The sequence below is a fragment of the Ailuropoda melanoleuca genome, chromosome 14, assembly GCF_002007445.2.
Source record: "Ailuropoda melanoleuca isolate Jingjing chromosome 14, ASM200744v2, whole genome shotgun sequence".
Lineage (NCBI taxonomy): Eukaryota > Metazoa > Chordata > Mammalia > Carnivora > Ursidae > Ailuropoda > Ailuropoda melanoleuca.
Window position 1 is genome coordinate 53,198,749 of NC_048231.1, and position 23,346 is coordinate 53,222,094.

Sequence of the window (23,346 nt, forward strand, 5' to 3'; positions counted from 1 at the left end):
TTAAATCTTTTTGTACATTTTATGACAGTATAAGGCCTTAAGAGAAAGTGTCTTCCTCTCTGCTTGATGGTACTAGGTCAGGCAGAGTGCACACAGGACGTCCAACAATCTTCCTTTGTGTGCATTAAAAAGTAATCGAAAGGCCTTCCCTAGTGAAGAATGAGCCCCAACTAGGACCAGTGGGTAACAGATGTTTAAAATGTAGCGGGGGTACATTATGCCTCGAAGACATATCTATGCAATGCTGAAATGTCAGCTAAAGAGTAAAAGGTCTGTGGTGGCGGCGTGGTTCCTATCATTATAGGCACCAGGAGAGTTAGAAGCACTGCAGCTGGACCCCCTCAACCAAGTTCACATCTCTGGAAAATGGGCCCTGGTGTTGGTTTTCGAAGGCTCTCAGGTGATTCACAAGTGCAGTTAGAATTGAGGTGCCTTGGGGCGCCTGGGTGGCACAGCGGTTAAGCGTCTGCCTTCGGCTCAGGGCGTGATCCCGGCGTTGTGGGATCGAGCCCCCACATCAGGCTCCTCCGCTATGAGCCTGCTTCTTCCTCTCCCACTCCCTGCTTGTGTTCCCTCTCTCGCTGGCTGTCTCTATCTCTGTCAAATAAATAAATAAAAATCTTTAAAAAAAAAAACACATTCTTCCCCCACCCATTGCCCTGGCAACCTCTGATCTTTTCTCCATCATCTATTTTTGTGTTTTCTAAAATGTTTATATGACATCAGATGTAACCATATGAGAGTGGCTTCTTTCACTCAGCATGATGTCTTTGAAGTTCATCCAAGTTGTTGCATATTGTTGGATTTTTTTTTTTTTTGCTGAGTACTATTTCATTGCATGGATACAATTCATACAATACAATTTCATTTTATAGATAAGCCACGGTGTGTTTATCCATTTTCTGCTGGAAGGATATTTAAATTGTTTCTAGCTGTTGGTGATTATAAACATCCGAGTATAATTTTTTTGGTGCGTGAACATAAATTTTCACTTCTGGGGGTAAATGCACAGGAGTCTAAGATTGCTGGGTCGTATGGTAAAAACTTTGTAAGAAACGGTCAAACTTCCAGAGAGGTTTATCATTTCGCACCCCCCACCAGCAATGCATGAGAGTTCCGATTGCTCCACATCCTTGTTAGCCTTCGGAGGGTGGGTACTTGTGATCTAGCCATTCCAATACGTGTGAGGTGGCCCAGCTGTGGGGTTCTGGGGGGAAGGAGTGGGCCCTTGGTTCTACCTCAGCTCGGCATCACTCTGAAGAGTCAGAGATGCATTGGAACCTCAAGCAGTGTCCTTGGGAACTGCTCTCCCTCCATCAGGGATGCCTGCCCTGGTCTCCTCCTGGCCAAGTTTTGTAAGCCCAAGAATGGGAAAGACAATGGCAGGGATACTGTGAGAGGCAGCTTCAAAGAAATGGAGCAGTTTGCATTAGCCTTCCTCCTTCTCTGTTCTTCGGTGCCTTCTTCCCGCTACTCCCCCACCTCCTTTCTCTGCAGTGGAAAATAAATGGGTCTTGCAAGTTGCTCCTTCTAATTCAAATTGATGCCTACCCTGAGGAAGACAAAACACATTTTACTTCAGTGAACAGTGACAGAAGAAAAATATTCTAGCAAAAATAAGTGGAAATAATCGAAGGATCTCCATGTTTTTATCCAAATCACTGTGCCACCAGCTGAGAATCTGATTAATGTCCTTGAAGCATCAGAGAGTCACTCTCCAGGCAGGAATCCTCTTTTAGAACAGCAGCAGTCCCCCCCACCACCCAAAGCCCCAAACCAAGCAAAGTGTATGTAGACTTGAGGAGAGATATACCTATTTTGGAAAAACTTTTTCCCCAAAGCTTTGGAAGAGGGGCGCCTGGGGGGCTAAGCATCTGCCTTCGGCTCAGGTCATGATCCCGAGGACTTGGGATCCAGCCCTGCATCAGGCTCCCTGCTCAGTGGGGAGTTTGCTTCTCTCTCTCCCTCTGCCCCTGCCCTCTGCTTGTGCTCTCTTGCTCTCAAACAAATAAATAATCTAAAAAAAGCGAAAACATTGGCAAAATTTAGGATTTGGGAAACTGATCATTAAAACACAGAGAAAACTGGGGAATATACAAACTCTAGAAAGGTTTCTGTTGCTGTTATTCAAATACATGTTCTTTTTATAACAACTTCGGATGAGACTCCACAGAGCTAAAGACTCCTCTAAACATAATTAAATGTACCTAATGGAGCTCCATATCTTTGTATGTTTTACAGCCATGTGATCAAAACAGATATATTACATTACTTGCTGTATCGCTCTATTTTATATTATCAAGTCATGATCACCTTGAATAAGAGATAAATAACAATATTATTATAAACCAAACACCATTCTTACTAGTCTTTTACGAGACACTCAGGTATGTTTATAGTAACTTTTTTTTTGAGGGTGGGGAAGGCTGGGAGAGTCTGACAGGGAAGGAAGTCCGATATGGATTGCTGAATATTTTAATGGTTTCCTAGAATCGTTAGCATTGATAAGAGTACACTGTGTAATGAGCTGACACCATAAAGACAGCTTTGAGTTCTCCTCAATGGATAGAGGAAATTATGATCCATTCTTTTTACGTCTTTAGCTATAGTACTCATTTAATTATTTATGGGAACATAGTGTGCCTACATCCCTCTAAGTGCAGTATAGTGCAAGTATTTAAATACCCATCACTGAAATTAAATACACTTTCTTGTCTACAGAGTAATACATTTTTTATTGAATAAAGAGGTCATAAATACTTGGGTGCCTAGAAGTACAATTTTTTTAAAAAAAGATTTTATTTATTTGACGGAGACAGCCAGCGAGAGAGGGAACACAAGCAGGGGGAGTGGGAGAGGAAGAAACAGGCTCCCAGCGGAGGAGCCTGATGTGGGGCTCATGATCCCCAGAACGCTGGGATCACGCCCTGAGCCAAAGGCAGAAGCTTAACGACTGCGCCACCCAGGCACCCCTAGAAGTACATCTTGTAATGACTTTCCCACCCTTCCTTTTTCTTCAAAAAATAAAGTCGTCATATTTGTTAATGAATTCTACTTTGCAAGTCTCAAAATTTTATTTGGCTAAATTGTTTGGGTTTTTTTCCCAACTCATCACAAAGCTTATGGAAATAGGAACCTATCACTTTAATTCTCGAGGAGGGACAATATTTTGCTGTTAGAGGCTTAGTATCAGTAACAGATGTCTGACATTTGCTCACCACTAAAACCTTTGTGACCTTGGCCAGTGTGCTTAACTTGGAAATGTTCATGACAAATGAACATGGGATGACTACTTAAATCTCAGGGATGTGAGAAAGTAGTAAGCATTTAACAGATACTTACTGAATAAGTGAATGGATCAACTATTTTATTTCTATTTTTCTCACTCAAGATTGCTTTAGAGATACTTTTCCTGCATGTGTGTAGTTTGTGTATTTCAAATTTCAAAGTATTTTATTTGGTCATAATACCATATCATTTTTAGCTTACTCACTTCTAACTAGAAAACAGCCATTTCCACGTTATTGAAGGCATGTTAAAAGACATGCATACGGTTTGCCCCTACTACTTTCTTTTCCTTTCGAGTTGCATCTGGAGGTCCTGATTCTAAAGTTGGACGTATTAGGTCCCAGGCTATGATCAATGTTTTGACTCTTGCTGACTATTGGGTGAGTGTTCTCCAAGTTCATTGCACTCATTTATAGGAATTTGTATGAAACCTTGTAACTCCTGCCAACATCAGATTATTTTCATTTGTGTTTCCTAGGTCAGTAAGTGTGAGATGGTACTTTGTATTTATTTAAATGTCTGTCCCATTCATTGTCTATAGAGCTGAATATTGTTTCAAAGTGTGTAATTTTAGTGCTCCTTTGTGGGAACTGCATCTTACTCTTGTAAAGAGTATGGTATTTCTTACAAGCAGGTATTTCTAATAGGCTTGCATTCAGAATATGGGGGGAATTATTGTGATAATTGCAGCTGTTTTTCTTTTCATCTTTGTTCTCATTTTCATGTCATCTGGAAATTTATTTCAGAGATTTATTTCATTACATTAAGGGCATTAATAGATTATAAGAGCCGGACAAACTCTAGCTCCTTCCAGAATTAAAACTCTCCCATTCTCTCTCTCTGTCTCTCATCCTTTGAAGCTTTTGTTGGTTGCTTTTACATCATATGGAAATTTCTGTGTATCTCATGAGGAAACAGAAGCAGGAAGGGACAGGAATAGAATACTGTGTCTGTTCTAGGTTTGTGTCACCAGTGGACTTTTTCCAGGATGGCCTTTTTCCAATTATAAGGCCCATGGTCATGTAATTAATTTTTACCCTTCCCTACTTCTTCCTGATCATTGCTATTTCCTCAAAGTTGCATGAAATCATTCTCCTTACTAATTAATTTCCGACAGGATAGTGACTTATATGGGTTAGATTTCATTACCAAGATATATATCGAAACCTATTTTAATGAATTTTTTAACCCAAAATGTGTAATTTATTCGTATCCACTCAGGATATTTTAATGAGTTAAGGTCTTACTGCTGCTTCTTGTGCAGGTGAAGGACAAAATCATTGTGAGGGTTCTGAACAGATTACAAAACGATGACTATTACTACCTGTGACACCAAGAGTTTGAATATCGGCTGTTTTTCCATACCTACCTGTAAATGTGTCATGTTGTCAGGCTTCATGGAGCTCACTGAATAACCAAGCTGCCAAATCATTATCTTTGGATATAACTTAAATTACCATACACATCCTGTTTATCTGAAACACTACCATACACAGGAAAACATAATGCAATAAAATTCATTGATGTTTTTTAAATATGGAGACGACTTCCCCATACTATATGATCCTTCAATCTTTCCGCTTCTCTTCTAGTATGGCTTGGTCAAATAAATGAATTAAAAAAAAACAGTGTATGCTAAAATATAGAATTTTGCTTTCACTGAATTATTGGAAGTAAGGAACAAATTTTAGTATCTATTAGCTTGTTTGTGGACATATCAATCAGGACCATCACAAGAAGCAGGAGGCCCATTCAGCTGTGAGTTTTGGAAAATGTAAGGCAAGGAATTTTATAGAAGCCAAGAAGGAATGTTGAGTCACTAGGATCAGAATAGTGGGAAGCCATCACCACCCCTAGGCTGAAATGGTGAGGGGAGGAAACTGTTAACAGAGCCCACCATGAGCTGAAATAGGAGGAGGGAGACCATCCAACAAGAATGTCCTGGAGACAAATGCAGCCAGTGGTAGACAGAAAGGAGGGAGGAAGCCTGGGGAAAATACCCCCACCTCCCTCTCTTTCCTCTACTGCTTCCCTCCTAATGGCCAAAGCCAACCCGAGTGAGAGGGTCAGGCAGCCTGAATGATGCGCTTCATAGGGACAGACCCTCCCATCCAACTCCCTAGGACTGAGCAGAGCAAAGCAAAGTGGAAAATGGATCTGGGTTCCTAATGGACGGTAGCTAGCATAATAGAATTTTGGGTTCCCTTTGAAGATAAACACAGTCAGAAAGAGTATACAACAGAATCACTTATATTGTAAATAGATCTGTATTTGCATTATTTGTTTCAAAGACACATAGTCAGTATCTTTCTGTATGATTTCAGTAGCAGGAACAAGTAGAGAGAGGATCACACGTTGGCGATACTTTCACCACAACCAACATGCACATTCTCCTTCTGTAACTGACAACTGCAGACTCCAATCCCTCGAAATTATTAGGAGCTCAAAAAGAAAGAAAAAAAAACTAAAATGTAACCACCACATCTAGCCTATGTACTTATTTTCCTCTTTCAATTTCCGTTGGTGAGTCTTGTTTCTTGAAAAGTTACATACAATTCCTGAAGGCATGAAAGGATCATTCTATTAATTTGGGGAAATCTCACCCTTCCCTACACAAGGCAGCCATTGACTGGTACAGTAAGAGTCACACGGTGGTGGAGTCCAATTTTCTGAGTCATCGTCTCATGCTGGTCTTAGCGTTATATTCATTTTTTTCCCCCATTCAAGTCAGCCTTCTCTTTGAAGCTGTGTACCTTTTGTTTTAATTCGCTACAGATGTTCGCTTTACAGCTTTTGAAGCAGATGAAACACTTTGGTATTTTGGGGTGTCTCACCATTGGTGGTTGCAAGTTATTTTCATATATGTATTGATTAGAGTGGTGAGATTCTCTTCTTTATGATAGGAAGAAGCATAAAATATTACTCAGGGAAGGTAGCTACCACTTACTGAACATCTATTACATGCCACAGTCTTTTTACTTTTCATTTTATTTCACAAAGAAGTTTGGAATAATTTTATTAACAGGCAGCAATCTTTATAGTCTCTATCTGCTGTTGGTGCTATTAATTCCACTTCATAGATGAGGAAGATCCAGATAGCTTGATTTTGTAAAACTATGAAATGAACCAAATATTTAAGTTAAACTTCCATGTCTCCCTAGTGAAAATTAGATTATCTACTAATCTTAAACTCAATACCATGACAACAAAGTAGGGCTCACACCCCATATCGGATGTCTTCAGATGGCGCCCGTATCAAACGCAATGACGTTCTGCTGCCAACGAGCCAGTCAAGGAATTTTGGATCTGCCACAGATAGACCCAAGCTAATCCTTAGCGACCGAGTCTAGGAAAGAAAAGACCCCAGATTTTCACCACCTTTTGCTGTACCCTCGTTTCCTTGCATTATGGATAGAAAGCCTATTTAAAGAAGGCACGGTTCAGGCCAGAAACACGTTAGGTAAGCATTTAAAAATTCCTTTCTAGGACCACACCCCTTACAATGGTTCATCAGATTTTCAAAGGCATTTATTTATTTATTTTTTAAAAGATTTTATTTATTTATTCTACAGAGATAGAGACAGCCAGTGAGAGAGGGAACACAAGCAGGGGGAGTGGGAGAGGAAGAAGCAAGCTCCTAGCAGAGGAGCCTGATGTGGGGCTCGATCCCATAATGCCGGGATCATGCCCTGAGCCAAAGGCAGATGCTTAACCGCTGTGCCGCCCAGGCGCCCCAAAGGCATTTATTTTTATAAATAAGATCGCTCTTCGATTCTCAGATGCTGTATAGTGACCCCCACCAATTTAAGAACAGCTTTTCAGGGGAGAAAACACAATCACATTGAATATATGAATCAGTTTCACATCCTGATTTCAGAAATGTTGAAATGTTCAGAGAAAAGCATGGGTTAGAAATGAGGAAATAAGGAGTTGTTACTTGGGACATAATTTTCTTGAAATAAACTTTTTTCTCCTATGTCAGCTGTATCCAGATGATGTTCTGAAAACAAGGAGGAAGGAAAATGCCTGTTGATTTTGAACTGTGCTATTCTGGATGACCGATTTAGATAGTGATTTGGGAAAATGGGTCATGGTGGGGCAGTGACTCTCCCGGAGTGGCTCCCAAGTTAGCAGACCCGGAATAAAACTGTAACTCTGCCATGGGCTTTGGAACTTCTCCGGGCTTCTCTGATGCCGTGGGTAGATGAAGGCCTATCGGGGGAGGCTGGTGGAAGTTCTGAAGAGCTAACCTGTGTGGGCTGCCTTGCCCAGTGTCGAGGCACATGGTCAAGGCTATGGCTGAGTGTTTGCCTCAATGGTTGTATGACCTGCTTGTCTCAGCCATCCTGCCTGGGAGTTAAACAATGTACTAAAAATAGTCAGAAAATATGATTTCCCTGACTCTTCTCTCTGGCAGAATCTCAGGAATTCCAGAAGCCTTTCAGGTTCTCCTCTGCTCACCAGCTTGTCGCTGGAGGATGTCAGGTGCATCTCATTGGCATGGTGTTTTTTGTTACCTTGTGGGGTCTGCGCCTTCCTCTCTGCTGCTCTGACTCCCTGCCAGGATGTCCACAGTGCCTCCCCATTCCAGGGAGAGGCCAGCAACTTCCGCGAGGAAAGCTTTCCTGGCCCTGATGAAATTGCAGCATCAGGATGGCCCAAGCTCATGTCCATCGGGGGTCCCCAGGAAATGCTTTCAGTTGGTACTTACACTTTCTTAACAGCTCCTGTAATCCCATGGGATGTGTACATTTTTATGAGCTTAAAATATTTAAAGTGAAAATCACCATTGAGGTCCTCCTTCCGTGTCAGTCACAGACTCTTTGTGTCGAATCAGTAAGTTGCTTAACTGTCTGGGACTCGGTTTCTTCCTTCCTAAAAATGAGGACAATGAGAGCTCATTTCTTTGGTCCTTTCTGGCACTAATATTCTCTGTTAGAACCATTTTGACCGTTGTAAAAAATACTTTGCATTTGTTTTATTTAGAAAATGTTGGGTTTAGAATATATTTAAGCATACACTGTTAAGCATCTAGAAAGTAAGCATCTGTTTAGTGTTGGGAGAAATTAAATGGTGGGTTCCAGATGTGATTCTGTTCTCTGTGGAAATATATATTTAAATCATAGATCTCGTAGCTGCCTGGAGGCAGCTGCCAGTTTCCTGTCCTCCCCGCCTGTTTCCCTCTACCTGCTTGCTGCTCTTGGTGGGTTGAAGACTGGTGATGGATGTTGTTCCAGCTCTATTGGCTTCTCTCTGTCTCTTCTGTGTTTAGCACTTTTTCTACCCTGGTATCACATTACAGCCTCCCCCTGCATCTAGGAGCCCCTGGGTGAAAGTCACGGGGCCGGGTGCTCCAGGGGAAATCCATCTATTGGCAGTCAGGCTGCTTCTCACACAGACAACTGTATGGGACAGGTGCTGGAGGGAGAAGGGACAGGAAGTTTTTAACAATAGTTAATGAATCTCTCTATCTGTGCTGGAAAAGCTAGGCAACATTTTGTGCGCGTGTGTTTGTACGTTGTGTGTGTGTGTCTACGTATATACGTGCCGGTGTGTGTGTCTCTGTAGTATGTGTCTGTATATATATGCATCTGTACCTGTGTGTTGGGGTATGTACGTCTGTATAGAGATGTGTATAGGAGTGTGTGTCTGTACCTGTGTGTAATGAATGTGTGGATGCACGTGTGTATAAGTGTATATACACGTGTGTCCACACACGAGTACATATGTGTGTATATCTATGCATATTTATTTGTGTATGAGTTTTGTGTTTATATATATGGAGTGTCTATATGTATGTGGATGGCTGTGTATCTTAGCTGTTAAGAGCCTAGGTGACTAAGCAGGAAGAGCTAGAAATGCGCCTCCGTCATAGTTGTATGACTTTGGGGAAGTTTCTTTCTTTCTTTTTTTTAATTGATATATAATGGATATATATGAGGAAATTTCTTAACCTCTTTTTTGTCTAATCACTTCATCTTTAAATTGGGGATAATAATAATTCATGCCTCATAGACTATAGTGGGGACCATATTAAATGATGTTGGTAACACTGTGGCTTATAAGCAACTAAAAGTCTCCGTCACTATGATCTCACGTTTGCTGTCATCTCCAGTCCTCATTCGCCAAGGAACCTGAGGCTGGGAGGGTGAAGTACTCCCCTCTGGGGACATCGGCAGTACAGACTAGGTCCAGAGTTCCAGCCTGGGTCAGTCTGTATATTGCCCGGAAGTATCTGTGAGGCTGGTAATATCTTTTCTGCCTTTCTACACTATCTGTCCAATTTTCCCAGTGCCACTTGTTGAAGAGATTATCTTTTTCCATAGGATATTCTTTCCTGCTTTGTCAAAGATTAGTTGACCATAGAGTTAAAGGTCCATTTCTGGTTTCTCTGTTCTGTTCCATTGATATGTAAATGTCTGGGTTTGTGCCAGGACCTTACTGTCTTGTTGATTACAGCTTTATAAAAGGGCTTGAAGTCCACAGTTGTGATGCCACCAGCTTTGGTTTTCTTTTTCAACATTCCTTTGGCTATTTGGGGTCTTTTCTGTTTCCATACAAACTTTAGGATTATTTTTCTAGCTCTGTGAAAAAAAAGTTGATGATATTTTGATAGGGATTGCACTGAATGTGTAGATTGCTCTGGGTAGCATAGATATTTGTTCTTCCAATCCATGAGCATGGAACGTTTTTCCATTTCTTTGTATCTTGCTCAATTTCTTTCATGAGTGTTCTATAGTCTTCTGTGTACAGATCCTGTGCCTCTTTGGTTAGGTTTATTCCTAAGTATCTTATGGTTTTTGGTGTAATTGTAAATGGGATCGGTTCCTTAATTTCTCTTTCTTCAGTCTCCTTGTTAGTGTATAAAAATGCAACTGATTTCTGTGCCTTGATTTTCTATCCTGCCCCTTTGCTGAATTCCTGTATGGTTCTAGCTATTTTGGGGTGGAGTCTTTTGGATTTTCCACATACAATATCATGTCATCTGCAAAGAGTGAGAGTTTGACTTTTTTGCTAATTCGTGTGTCTTTTATTTCTTTTTGTTGTCTGATTACTGAGGCTAGGACTTCTGGTACTATGTTGAATAATAGTAGTGAGAGTGAACATACCCGCGTGTTCCTGACCTTAGGGGGAAATCACTCAATTTTTCCCCATTGAGAATGATATTCGCTGTGGGCTTTTTGTATATGGCTTTTATGATATTGAGGTATGTTCCCTCTATCCCTACACTGTGGAGAGTTTTAATCAAGAAAGGATGCTGTACTTTGTCAAATACTTTTTCTATGGAGAGGATCATATGGTTCTTGTCCTTTCTATTAATGTAGTGTATCACATTGATTGATTTGTGGATGTTGAGCCACACTTGCAGCCCAGGAGCAAATCCCACTTCGTTCTGGTGAATAAGCCTTTTAATGTACCGTTGGATCCTTTTGGCTGGTATCATGATGAGAATCTTTGCATCTATATTCATCAGGGATATGGGTCTGTAATTCTCCTTCTTGATGGGGTCTTTGTCTGGGTTTGAGATCAAAGTAACGCTGGCCTCATAGAAGAAAGAGGTTGGGAGTTTTCCTTCCATTTCTATTTTTTTGAAACAGCTTCAGAAGAGTAGGTATTAATTCTTCTTTAAATGTTCGGTAGAATTCTCCTGGGAAGCCATCTGGCCCTGGGCTCTTGTTTGTTGGGAGATTTTTGATTACTGCTTCAATTTCCTTGCTGGTTATGGGTCTGTTCAGGTTTTCTATATCTTCCTGTTTCAGTTTTGGTAGTTTATATGTCTCTAGGAATGCATCCATTTTTTCCAGATTGCCTAATTTGTTGGCATATAGTTGCTCATAATACATTCTTATAATTGTTTGTATTTCTTCAGTGTTGCTTGTGATCTCTACTCTTTCATTGATAATTTTACTTATTTGGGTTCTTTCTCTTTTCTTTTTGATATGTCTGGCCAGGGGTTTATCTATCTTCTTAATTCTTTCAAAGAACCAACTCCTAGTTTCGTTGATCTGTTCTACTGTTCTTGTGGTTTCTATTTCATTGATCTCTGCTCTAATCTTTATTACTTCTCTTCACCTGCAGGGTTTAGGGTTTACTTGCTGTTCTTTCTCCAGGTCCTTTAGGTGTAAGGTTAGGTTGTGCATTTGAGAACTTTCTTGTTTCATGACAAAGGCTTATGTGGCTATATACTTCCCCCTTAGGACCCCCTTTACTGCATCCCAAAGATTTTGAACAGTTGTGTTTTCATTTTCTTTTCTTCCCATGAATTTTTTTAAATTCTTCTTTGATTTCCTGGTTGACCCATTCATTCTTTAGTAGGATGCTATTTAGCTTCCATGTATTTGAGTTCTTTCCAAATTTCCTCTTGTGCCTGAGTTCAAGTTTGAAAGCATTGCGGTCTGAAAATATACAGGGAATATCCCAGTGTTTTGGTACAGTTGAGACCTGATTTGTGACCCAATATGTGATCTATTCTGGAGAATATTCCATGTGCACTTGAGAAGAATGTGTATTCTGTTGCTCTAGGATGGAATTCTCTGAGTATATCTATGAAGTCTATCTGGTCCAGTGTGTCATTCAAAGCCCTTGTTTCGTTCTTCGTCTTCTGCTTAGTTGATTTGTCCATTACAGTGAGTGCAGTGTCAAAGTCCCCTACTATTATATATCCCCTGTATTATTATCACTGTGTTTCTTTAATTTTGTTATTAATTGGTTTATATAATTGGCTGTTCCCATGTTAGGGGCATAAATATTCACAATTATTATATCTTCTTGTTGGGTAGACCCTTTAATTATGATATAGTGTCCTTCCTCATCTCTTATTACAGTCTTTGGTTTAAAATCCAATTTGCCTGATATAAGGATTGCTACCCCAGCTTTCTTTTGATGTCCATTAATATGATAAATGGTTTTCCATCCCCTCACTTTCAATCTGAAGGTGTCTTTGGATCTAAATGAGTCTCAACTGATACATTATTGAACACGACATCTGAAACTAATGATGTACTATATGTTGGCTAATTGAATTTAAATAAAAAAATAAATAAAAATAAAATGAGTCTCTTGCAGATAGCATATGGATGGGCCTTCTTTTTTATCTAATCTGATACCCTGTGTCTTTTGATTGGGGGGTTTAGCCTATATACATTCAGAGTAAATATCAAAAGATATGACTTTAGTGCCATTGTATTACTGTAAAGTCACTGTTTGTGTATATGTCTCTATTCTTTTCTGGTCTGTGTTACTTTTGGGCTCTCTCTTTGCTTACAGGATTCCCTTTAATATTTCTTGCAGGGCTGGTTTAGTGATCACAAATTCTTTTAGTTTCTGTTCATCCTGAAAGCTTTTTATCTCTTTATTTTGATTGACAATCTTTCTGGTTGAAGTATTCTTGGCTCATATTTTTCTCATTAGCACCCTGAATATATCATGCCAGTCCTTTCTGGCCTGCCAGGTCTCTGTGGATAGGTCTTTGCCAGTCTAATTTTGCTACCCTTGTAGGTTATGGACCTCTTGTCCTGAGCTGCTTTCAGGATTTTCTCTTTGTCTCTGAGATTTTCAGGTTTCACTTTTATATATCAAGGTGTTAACCTATTTTTATTGATTTTGAGGGGGGTTCTCTGTGCCTCCTGGACTTGAATGCCTGTTTCCTTTCCCAGATTAGGGAAGTTCTCCACTATAATTTGCTCCGGTATGCCTTTTGCTCCTCTCTCTCTTTCCTCTTCTTCTGGGACCCCAATTATTCTAATATTGTTTCACTTTTTGGTATCACTTGTCTCTTGAATTCTCCCCTTGTGATCCAGTCGTTGTTTATCTCTCTTTTTCTCAGCTTCTTTATTCTCATTTGGTCTTCTATATCACTAACTCTCTCTTCTGCCTCATTTTTCCTAGCAGTTAGAGCCTCCGCTTTTGATTGCATCTCATTAATAGCCTTTTTAATTTTGACTTGATTAGATTTTAGTTCTTTTATTTCTCTAGAAAGGGATTCTCTAGTGTCTTCTATGCTTTTTTTAAGCCCAGCTAGTATCTTCATAATCATTATTCTGAACTCTAGTTCCAGTATCTTACGTATAGCCATACTGATTCGGACCCTGGCAATTAATAGTGCCTCTTGTTCTCTTTTTTGAGGTGAGTTTTTCCATCTTCTCCTTCTGTCCAGAGAAGAATAGATAAATGAGAGAACAAAATACTAAAATGGCAACAACAACCCCAGAGAAATATAACTAAACAAATCAGAAGAGACCTGAAACTGGGGTGGGGGGGGGAGTAAAAGAAAAAAAATAGAGAGAGAATATAATCAGATGGGTGAACAGCACGTAGTAATACACTGGATCCTGTGTGTATTTTGGTCTGTTTTTTATTTTTTTATTTTATTATTTTTTTAAGATTTTATTTATTTATTTGACAGAGAGACAGCCAGTGAGAGAGGGAACATAAGCAGGGGGAGTGGGAGAGGAAGAAGCAGGCTCCCAGCGGAGAAGGGAGCCTGATGCAGGGCTCGATCCCAAGACCCCAGGATCACACCCTGGGCTGAAGGCAGATGCTTAATGACTGAGCCACCCAGGCGCCCCTTGGTCTGTTTTTTAGAAAACTAGATCCCAAAATTGTAAAGAAAGAAGAACTTATATATGTACAAAAATAAAATTAAATACAATGAAAGGATAAAATGTAACTTTAAAAATGAAAAATTAAAAGATGGGGGAAAAAAGGACTGTAAACAGACAGGTGAACAGAACAGAGCAATACACTATATTCTGAGTTTCTTTTGGTCTATTTGTTAGAAGAAACTACATCCCGAAATTGTAAAGAAAGAAAAACTTACATATATGCAAAAATAAAATTAAATACATTGAAAGGGTAGAATGTAACTGTAAAAAAGAAAATTAAAAAAAGACTTAAAAAAGAGTTGATAAAATAGGAAATTGGTTGAAAAAGGAAAGAGGAAAAAAATTAAAATTGAAAGACTAAACAATCATGGGGAAAAAACCCATGAATTCTATATGCTATTTTCCCCTAGCACTGGAGTTTTACAGTTCTGTGTGATCACTAAACTTGGTCTTGGCTGGATATTCTTGCTGATCGTCTGGGGGAGGGGCCTGTTGCGTTGATTCTCAGGTGTCTTTGCCCAGGAATTGCACGGCCCTAGGGGCCGGGCTAAGTAAGTGGCTCCAGATTGCTCTATGAGGCTTTTGTTCCCCGAAGGCTTTCCCCGCAGCTTTAGAGGATGAGAATGAAAGTGGTGGCCTCCCAATCTCTGGTTCCAGAGATGCTGAGAGCTCGGGGGGCCCCCCATTCCTCAGTGAGCCCTCGGAGAAAAAGCAGTCACTGCTGTCTCTCTGGTCTCTGTCCACGCTCCGTGCTCACCCAGCCTCGGACAGAGTGTTTTATCTCAGGCATGTGACCTTGTGACCCCACGTCGAGTCTCCAAGCTCTGCAGACTCCCGTAGTATGCACCCGTGCCACTACTCCGGGGGGGCGGGGAGGCGGCGATCTTGCCGCTTCTGCTGCTTGATGGGCCCCTGCTCAGAGAGCGTCTCCCCACCGGCTGCGGCTCGTGGTCTATGGCAGCCCTGAGCCGAGAGTCCGCTCCTGGGCTCGCGCATTGCAGCCGGCTTCCCTGCTCCGATGCCTGGGCGCTCTGCCGCGCTCAGGCACCCCGGTCCTAACCGTGACCCCGAGGGTCCTGACACCACACTGTGCCAACGAGGATTCCACCCTGCTTCGTCACCTGAGCACCGTTCAGGCGGGGACGTCCCTCACCGGCGCCAACTTCTAAAAGCTCCGATTTTATGCTCTGCCCTCTCACTTTCCGGTTGCTGGCTTCTGGAGGCTTCCTCCTTCGCCTGTGGTTTATCTTTCCATATATTGCCTCAGATTCATTTCTCCGCACCTCCTACCTTGCAGAAAGTGGTTGCTCTTCTATTTGTAGAATTGCAGCAGTTCTTTGATCTCCTGTTGAGTTCGTAGGTGTTCAGAAGGATTCGATAGCTATTTGGCTGAATCCTTGGACCAGACAAAACTAAGATCTACTCCCCCACCATCATGGACCATATCTCTCCAAGCTAGGATATTGACAGTAAACTTCATATAACCATTTGGGTCCCCCCACATTTTATCACCTCTCCACCTACATTGACCTCATCCCGAGTCTCATATTTGCCATTCCTTTACTTTCCTTGATAAGTAATTTTATTCCATTCATTAGTATTCTGAAGAGGAAACTTTTAGTTATAATTGTTTTTAACTTTCTAAGAGAACCTAATGTTATGTGTAACCCTTTGAGACTTTTTATTGAGAAGATTCATCTGTGTTGTGATAAGCTGTACTGCATCTGTTCTATTTAATATTCTAATGTGTAAAATATACTGTATTTGTATCCTATCTTGTTGATGGGCATTTGGGTATTTTCAGGATTTTACTGTTGTGGAAAGAGCTGTTTTGGCTTTATTGAACGTAACTCTTCACGCACATGTGTGAGAATCTCTCTTGGGTAGGAATAGAATTAGTGGATCATAGAGTGTATGAATGTTCAATATTAGGAGATGGTTCCAAATTGGTCTCCAAAGTTGGTTGCCCCAATTTCAACTCTCATTGGAATGTGGATCCACCATCTTTCAACGCTTGGAATTGTTAGATTTTTCATTTTTCCTAGTTGAATGGGTGTAAAATGGTTATTTCGTCGGGGTTTTAATTTGCATTGCTCTGACTACTAATGATGCCAAACGCCTGTTCTCATGCTTATTGGCACATGTGTTTATTCCACCATGAAATGTGTATTTGCATCTTTTGATCACTTTTCTGTTAGGTTGCTTCTGATTTATTTAGTGGTTTGTAGTCTCGAGATGTCGAGCAAATTACTTGATCATTTTGGGATCATTCCCGCATCTGTAAAAGTGGGGATGATAATGCAGTGTTTATGGTATCGATTTTAGGATTAAATTAATGCTTATGTATGGTACCATGAATACTGGCACATAACATAATAGATACTCAAGAAAAAAAAAATGTTAGTTCTGACTCCCTACTCAGCCTCACGTGTTCTGAAGCTTCCATTTGGTGGACTGACTTTGTCAGACTTTGCCCCGTTTGCTTAGTGGAGAATCTTTGCTTATTGGTGTGGCCAGTGTGGTCCTGTTAATGTTGTACCTTAGGGAATAAAGCAAGTTAAAGGAACTCAGACTCTTTCGGAGGAAGTACAGGAAAAGAAGGTGAGAAGGTAGAGGGGAAGAACTTCACTGGGGCCCTTGGCAAAATAAAGGAAAAAAAATATCAGTATAATTATTATGTTGGTCTCAATAGCTCTGCCTGTAGATGTTTGAATTGGGTACTAGCAGGGCATTCGGGAAAGCTAAGGACTCAGAAACTCTCCATATGCATCATTAAACTGAAAATTTGCTACCAAGCAAAAGGTTCTCTGATGATGCTTGGGAGCCAGGGGTCAAGAAGCCCCATGCCACTTCAGGCTTTCTGTCTGCCGGCTGCTGGAAGCTCCTTCCACAGCACTTTTGAGACTGCAGCATGGTCACGCGGAGAAGCTACACTGGGAACCAGGGGAAGGATCTGAAGGACACCGTAAGATGCTAGGCAGTCATTGCCTCCTGTTCCTGCCTTGTGTTTTTGAGTGTTGAATTCAGAAAGAGTATCTGGATGCAATCGTAAAAGAATCGCTTTTAGCGTCCTGGATCTTCCTGTGTCTCATTGAGAATATTCCTGGAGGAATGGAAGCCGGAATGTCAGTGCTCCAGTACCTTTGAAATTGCTGCACTGCAGCATGCCATCTTTCATCTGTCTCTATCTGTGTTCAAAGTCCCTCTTAGGATTTGGAGGTAACATTTCTGTATTCCTAACATTAATTATACCTATGAGAAGTGACCGTTTTTGGTGATTATAACTCTGCATTTGATAAATATTTAAGCAATGCCATGTGTAACTTCAACCAGGGAAATGTGGAAATGATTCTTTGTGCAGGATGCTTCTTAAAATGTTTGTTCATTCAATGCTATGCTAATTGTTCTCTGGGTTTTCTTTTGCTTGTGTGTTGGTTTTTGTTTTTTCTGGTTTGGAAGCTCTGCTTTGCAGTTTTTAGTAGGAAAATCTGGAATTGAGAGCAGATGCAGGCTAGCTACAATGTCATCTCACCTTTCCCTCTGTCTTTAGTACCCACCAGTCTGACTAACTGATTTCTCTGAAATTCTTTGCCCTAAGGATACATGCTTAAGAGTTTGGAAACACCTTTTAGCTGTGATGGCAGCTTCAATTTAGGAAGTGGTTAAGAGAAAAGTGTGAATGCTCTCCAAAGACAAGAATGCCCGGTACTTATGCTTAGCCTTGGCAATTCACAAATGCTAATGTGTTTTCCTTTGTGCCAAGAATTACACAGAAGAATACTGAAATATAACTTAAATACATTTTGTAAGTAATTGCAAAAACAGCTTCATTAAAACACGAACAGGAATGACCTCAGAAGAATGGAGCTGCCCATCAGTCAACCTGGGAACCTATTTCAGGTTCAAGATTCTTAGGTATGGCTCCTCCCGTGGCTTCTGCAGGCCTTTTGTTGATCCTTGCGAAGTGAGTTTCAGTAATTGGTACTGGGAGTGAGTAATGAGCAAGGAGTATATACAGACACAGGAGTAAACTCAGATTTTTTCAGCAGGCTCTTGTTAAAACTTTCTGATCTTGATGCTTTTCACAAAGGAGTCTTTAATGTTTGAGAAGGGGCTGTTTCTTCTCTATGTCAGCTGTCTCATCCTGAGGGACATGGGGCCCTGGCTGAACAGAAATCCCACCCCTTTCCAGCAAACTCCTGGGTTGCTAATTTCTCTTGATTCTTTTCTTTTCTGACAGTAACTTTCAAAAACAACACCATTACCCAGGAGATTATGGTGTGATATTGTGAGCATTGTTTCAATTTTTGTAGTATATTTTCCTTTAAATCTCTAATTCTGAAAGATTTCTCACATTTTTTTCTGGTGAATCCAGAATTTTTTGCAGAACTATACAAAAAGGACTTTTCATACTGGAAGGTACAGAGAAAATAAACGTGCCTTAGCAGAGCAGTTTTGCTTTACAATGAACTTCTATACAATGTACCTTTTAGTTGCAAATCAGTAAGAAACTATTTGTCCAGAAAGCCCAAATCTTGCACCTGGATATGATATGTATCTGTAGTTTTATTCACACTCTATGTGTAAGGATATGAAGACCTAGGGAGGTTGTGAATTGCTGCAAATTAAATAGGAAATGGCAGAACAGACAGAGGGAACTAAGAGGAGAAACCAGGTGTCTTCACAGCCCCGAGGACTTCTCCTACGAACTGGCATTGCTCCTGTGCTGGTGGTGATGTACCCGACCGATTCCAGTGGGCCTGCACTGGAATCAGCGGGAGCTCCTGGAGAAGTGATGGCAAAGGCAGGTTCTGAAGGGCTTTTACAAGATGGACAGAGGAGGATAGAAATGAGTTAACAGGCCGTACGAATTGTGCTAGATTCGGTGGTTTGCTAAGAGGACTCTCGGAATTCAGCATACAATTGTTCTCACAGCTAAGATTTATTGCAGTGAAACAAGACGGAAGGCAAAATCAGCAAAGGGAAAAGGTACGTAGGGCAATGTCCTGGGAAAACCAGCTGCAAGCTTCCAAGAGTCCTTTCCCAGGAGAGTCACATCGGATGTGCTTCATTCCTCCAGCAACAGACTGTGACAACACATGGAAAATGCTGTCTACCTGGGAAGCTGATTACAGACTCAGTGCCCAGGAGTTTTACCGGGGGCTGGTCACATAGACAGCCTCTGTCCCCCACCTCTCAAAATTCCAGACTCCCAGAAGAAAAGCACACATTTGTCATAGACCACATTGTTTTATACTAACAGTTTGGGCACAGTGAGCCACCCTTATCATTCCCATTGCTCCCCAAATCCCAGTTTCCAGGCAGTAGCCCAGGGTCCTTCCTGCAAGGGAGACTTTCTGAGGACAGCATCTCAGGCCTGCTGTTGTAACTCTGTTACAGGGGGAGCTGGGGTAGTGATGGAATAGCTACAGCAACATTGAAAACAATTGTTTCAAAGATTTTATCAGATTCCATCAGAGAGAGCTGAAGGGAAGAATAAACAGGCTGGAAGTAAGGAATGAAGGAATAGGAAGATATTTTCAAGTCTGGGAGATGAACTACGTGGGAAGGTTTTTTGGTGTGTGTGTGTGTTTTTCCTCTGACAGAAGAGCATTATTTAAGGAGAGGCTGGATGGGAAGGGGAAACATTCTACATTCTGAACATATTAACTCTGAGATGACAGAGGAATGAAATTGGAATTTTTTTTTATCACAAATGAAATACATTCAATATATTGGTAGACTACATTTAAAAAAACGGATTCTAATATGACATTCATGTCTATGGTACATTCCTGTGTTGTGCTTATGGAATTGGAGTAAATCACATTATTAAAGAATTAGTGTTAAGAGGGAGTTTTGATTTTGTATCAGCTGTGAAGGACATGCTGTTAAAAAACATAATTTTAACATGAAAATACTATTAATGTTATTAAAAAGTATATATGTTAGGTAATTTTTCTAAGGACCTGAATTAGCTTCTACTTACCACTCATTGAAATTGAGTAATTCTTTACCCGAGTTGTCTAAGCTGGTCTTGATTTAAAAAAACAAAACAAAACACATAAGTAGCTAATTTTAACTTATTTGTTTGTAAGTATTATGTGAATAATAGTAATTATAATAAGAATTCCCTGGAGTTCCACCCCCTACACCATGGGAGAAAGGTCCTGACGGGTATAGATTTAATGGAACAACCTTGGAAATGATGTCTTTGAGGGTACTGTGAAATACTGTGGAGCCTGTTAGTCTTTGTACCAGATCAGTGAAACACTGTGTGTATACAGGCTTCTAAACATTCTAACATAAAATCTCTTTCTCACTAATTATCTATCCAATCTGGGCAGATTTCAGCCATGTTGGAGTATCCATGCCGTATCTCTAGCCCCATAGTGGCTTCTGAGAATCCATAGTTCTATTTCCTTCTTGTAGTTATTAAATATTCAAATCCTGATTTTTGCTTTTGAGCAGAACTGGCACCATGTTATTTAGCCAAAGCAGCTTCTCTGTATTCCGTGTGTGTGTGTGTGTGTGTGTGTGTGTGTGTGTTTTAAAAAAGCTTCTCTCTTATCTGTGGGGGTAGACAATCTAGTAAAGGTTTAAAGTATTTTTTTTTTTAAAAGTGGGCTCCACACCCTGCGTGGAGCCCAATGCAGGGCCTGAACTCATGACCCTGAGATCAAGACCTGAGTTGAGATCAAGAATCAGGCACTTAACTGACTGAAACACCCAAGCACCCCCTGGGTAATTTTTAAAATTGCTCATGTGTGTGGGACAAATGGGGGTGAGGTGGTTTTACAGTAATGTGAACATAACTACTTCATAAATATGTATTGTGGAGATGACATTCTTAGGTTACACAAATTGGATGCGTCAGGATTTTAAATGTCACCTTTGGATTTAATGCAAGAAATTCCTGACTGGCATTTTACTGACTTTCCTTAGAAGGGACCCTGTAGCCACAGAAACTTGTTTCCAGCTCCTCGCTGCCAAAGAGGCAAGGTTTCTCTCCTTCCCTCGTCTGTGCCCTCCCAGTTCCCACCTGCTCCTTTTACCCTGAGCTCATGCCATCTCTTCTGGATATCAGGACTCATAGCTGCAACAAGTGGGGGGATGGCATGAAGGAACCCGTCATGCCATATGGGGTCACAAAATGGAAGACCAAGGACATGATAAGAGGATTATCTTCTCTATCTTCCATTGACTATCTTATGTGTTGTTGATTGTTAAAACCTATATCCTGCATTGCTCTAAAGCACACTTGAGGTAGGCATCCCTGTTATTAAAATAGAATCAATGGTGGAGAAAGTCAGGGTTAAAAGACAATATGGGAGAGAAACAGAAAGCCAGGGTGAGCCGAGTGGGACAGATGCATAGCTCAGGGCCTCGTGCAGTGGACAGAGGTAAGGCTGCGGTTTTGGTTCTTAGTTCCTGGCAGTGAAAGTGAAGAGGGAAACATGGTCAGTGATAGATCTGAGACATCTGTAAGATAAAAACCCCAATTTTTCTAATACTAAAACTTAAGAGGAGTTTCTTCCATGGACGCTCTTACAGGGGAACATAAAAGATAATGATCTCACCAACAACCTTGTAACAGAGGTAGCAGGACTCACGTGGCTATGCTGATGACCTGATCAGTATGTACTTATTTACATGAAGTCGAATCGAGCAGCTGCAGTTCTAAAATACAAGGGCTCCAAGTACACAGTCCTGTCCAAACGGAAATTCAGAAGACTAAGCAGTCCCCATATCCTTCAGGCAATTATATATTCATGGATGTAGTTCTCCCACCTGGGCTTTTGATCTAAGAATTATTTAACACAGACCCTTGGTTTATAATCTCTGACTAAAACAGAGAGTGCAGTGTTGACAAAGTATTTGGGACTCAATCAAGGAAGGATTGAGTTCATTTTCTCTAATGAAATATAAGGACATAGCCCTGAATGGATGGCCACTGTGGCTTCACTGGGAGATGAGGGAGGACTACAAACAGGGATTAAAATCTACCTCCAGAAATAATTCTGGATCCACCTCAAACTAACATGGATTGTGATTCTAATCGCCTTACCTTTACAGCAATAATTTGGAAAAATTAAAAATTTGGGCTAGGAATTGTGGAATAACCACATTGCCTAGAAAGGAAATATCATTAAGGCATATGTGTTATGCCCACTGGAAAAGAAATCTTAAAATGCATCATGCTGAAATGTAATTAACTATCCACGAGCTAAGAATCCTTAGGGGCCTAGCATTTGGTACACAATGGACTGAAAGAAATAAACCCTAGAGATGATGCTTAAATTTTGATCACATTCCTTCTCCTTTCAGAATAGAGACAAACAAACCTACAGACACTTTGCATTCCTATCTCCAAAGAATAATTTTTTAATAGGCAGGCTCCTGTACTTGAAAATGGAATTTTATTCAACGTTAACTAGTGGTTCAAAGTCAGGAAGTGTTATGCCAAAGTGTATTTCTGATACTTCTTGGAATGCTTCCAGATGTGTCCATGACCACCTTCTGCACAGTACATGACTTAAGAATGCCAGAAATTTTTCACTTTAACCTTTAAAGTGTGCTAGCGTAATGGAGAAGCCCATTACAAAGCAGTGTACATATTAAAATTCTCCCTGTTACTGAACTTATATTCAGAAAGAAAAGTCTCTATAAAACTTGGCATTTGATAAGAAACAAAATACAGACTATTCAATACAATGAGACCTATTTTATTTCAAGGATTACAAAGTTAGATGGAAAATGCTGATAAGGCTCCCTTTCCATAATGACTGTAGTCTGCTCCTTAACCTCTGACATTGCTTGCCACATCTCTGTTACCAGGCAACTGCTGAGCAATAAAACCTGTGTGAGTAAAGAAAGTTCCCAACATAAGAACCAGTTGTATTCTAGAAGCTGGTGAGCCACTTATTTAGAATTTTAAATACATTTTTTCATGTTAAAATATTGTAAATGGTAGTTGAGTATCCAAACCAGCCATTGTAAGTCTACTTACCATGCTCTGGAAGTATTGAAAGGCAGCACCTTTCCTATCCAGAACGAATAATCTCCTGATTCTCAGCTCCAAAACGCCTAATTCGAGGAAATGAGAAAATGCCGCTGAACAGCCGAAATAGATGTTACCAAGTGCGTGTATTAGATCATGTCCTTGGTCAGAAGAGCAGTTAGGTGAATCTAAGCCACACACAAGAATACCACGTATTCTTTTTAAAAATACAGTTTTAACAGATTTTGTTCTTTGATTTGAGGAGTGAGAAAGGATGATTCAAGGAGGAACAGGGACAAAAACTAAGAAGCGATTGCCGACAACCTGAATGCAGAGGAAGATACAGAAAATCTGAGACGACTCAAAGCAAGGTTGCTATTGCCGTGTACAAGGTCCTAAGCTCGTCTACCACTAGACATCTTGCACTGTGTTTTACCTCCTTATAAGAATTAC

General features: G+C 40.6%; 1 protein-coding gene across 8 annotated transcripts in view; it reads left to right on the forward strand.

The window, feature by feature from the left end:
* Positions 1-16,149: 16,149 nt before the first annotated feature.
* EPB41L3 (erythrocyte membrane protein band 4.1 like 3) overlaps positions 16,150-23,346 on the forward strand; it is a 168,806-nt gene continuing 161,609 nt past the window's right edge. For 2 of the 8 annotated variants that reach the window (XM_034643340.1, XM_002924858.4), the window contains exon 1: positions 16,181-17,111. In XM_034643340.1, the coding sequence (XP_034499231.1) occupies positions 17,057-17,111 (55 nt within the window). In that variant the 5' untranslated portion in view covers positions 16,181-17,056. Of the gene's footprint in view, positions 17,112-23,346 lie in introns of all 8 variants that reach the window. The other 6 variants (XM_019805526.2, XM_019805528.2, XM_019805532.2 and 3 more) reach the window with 6 other exon arrangements.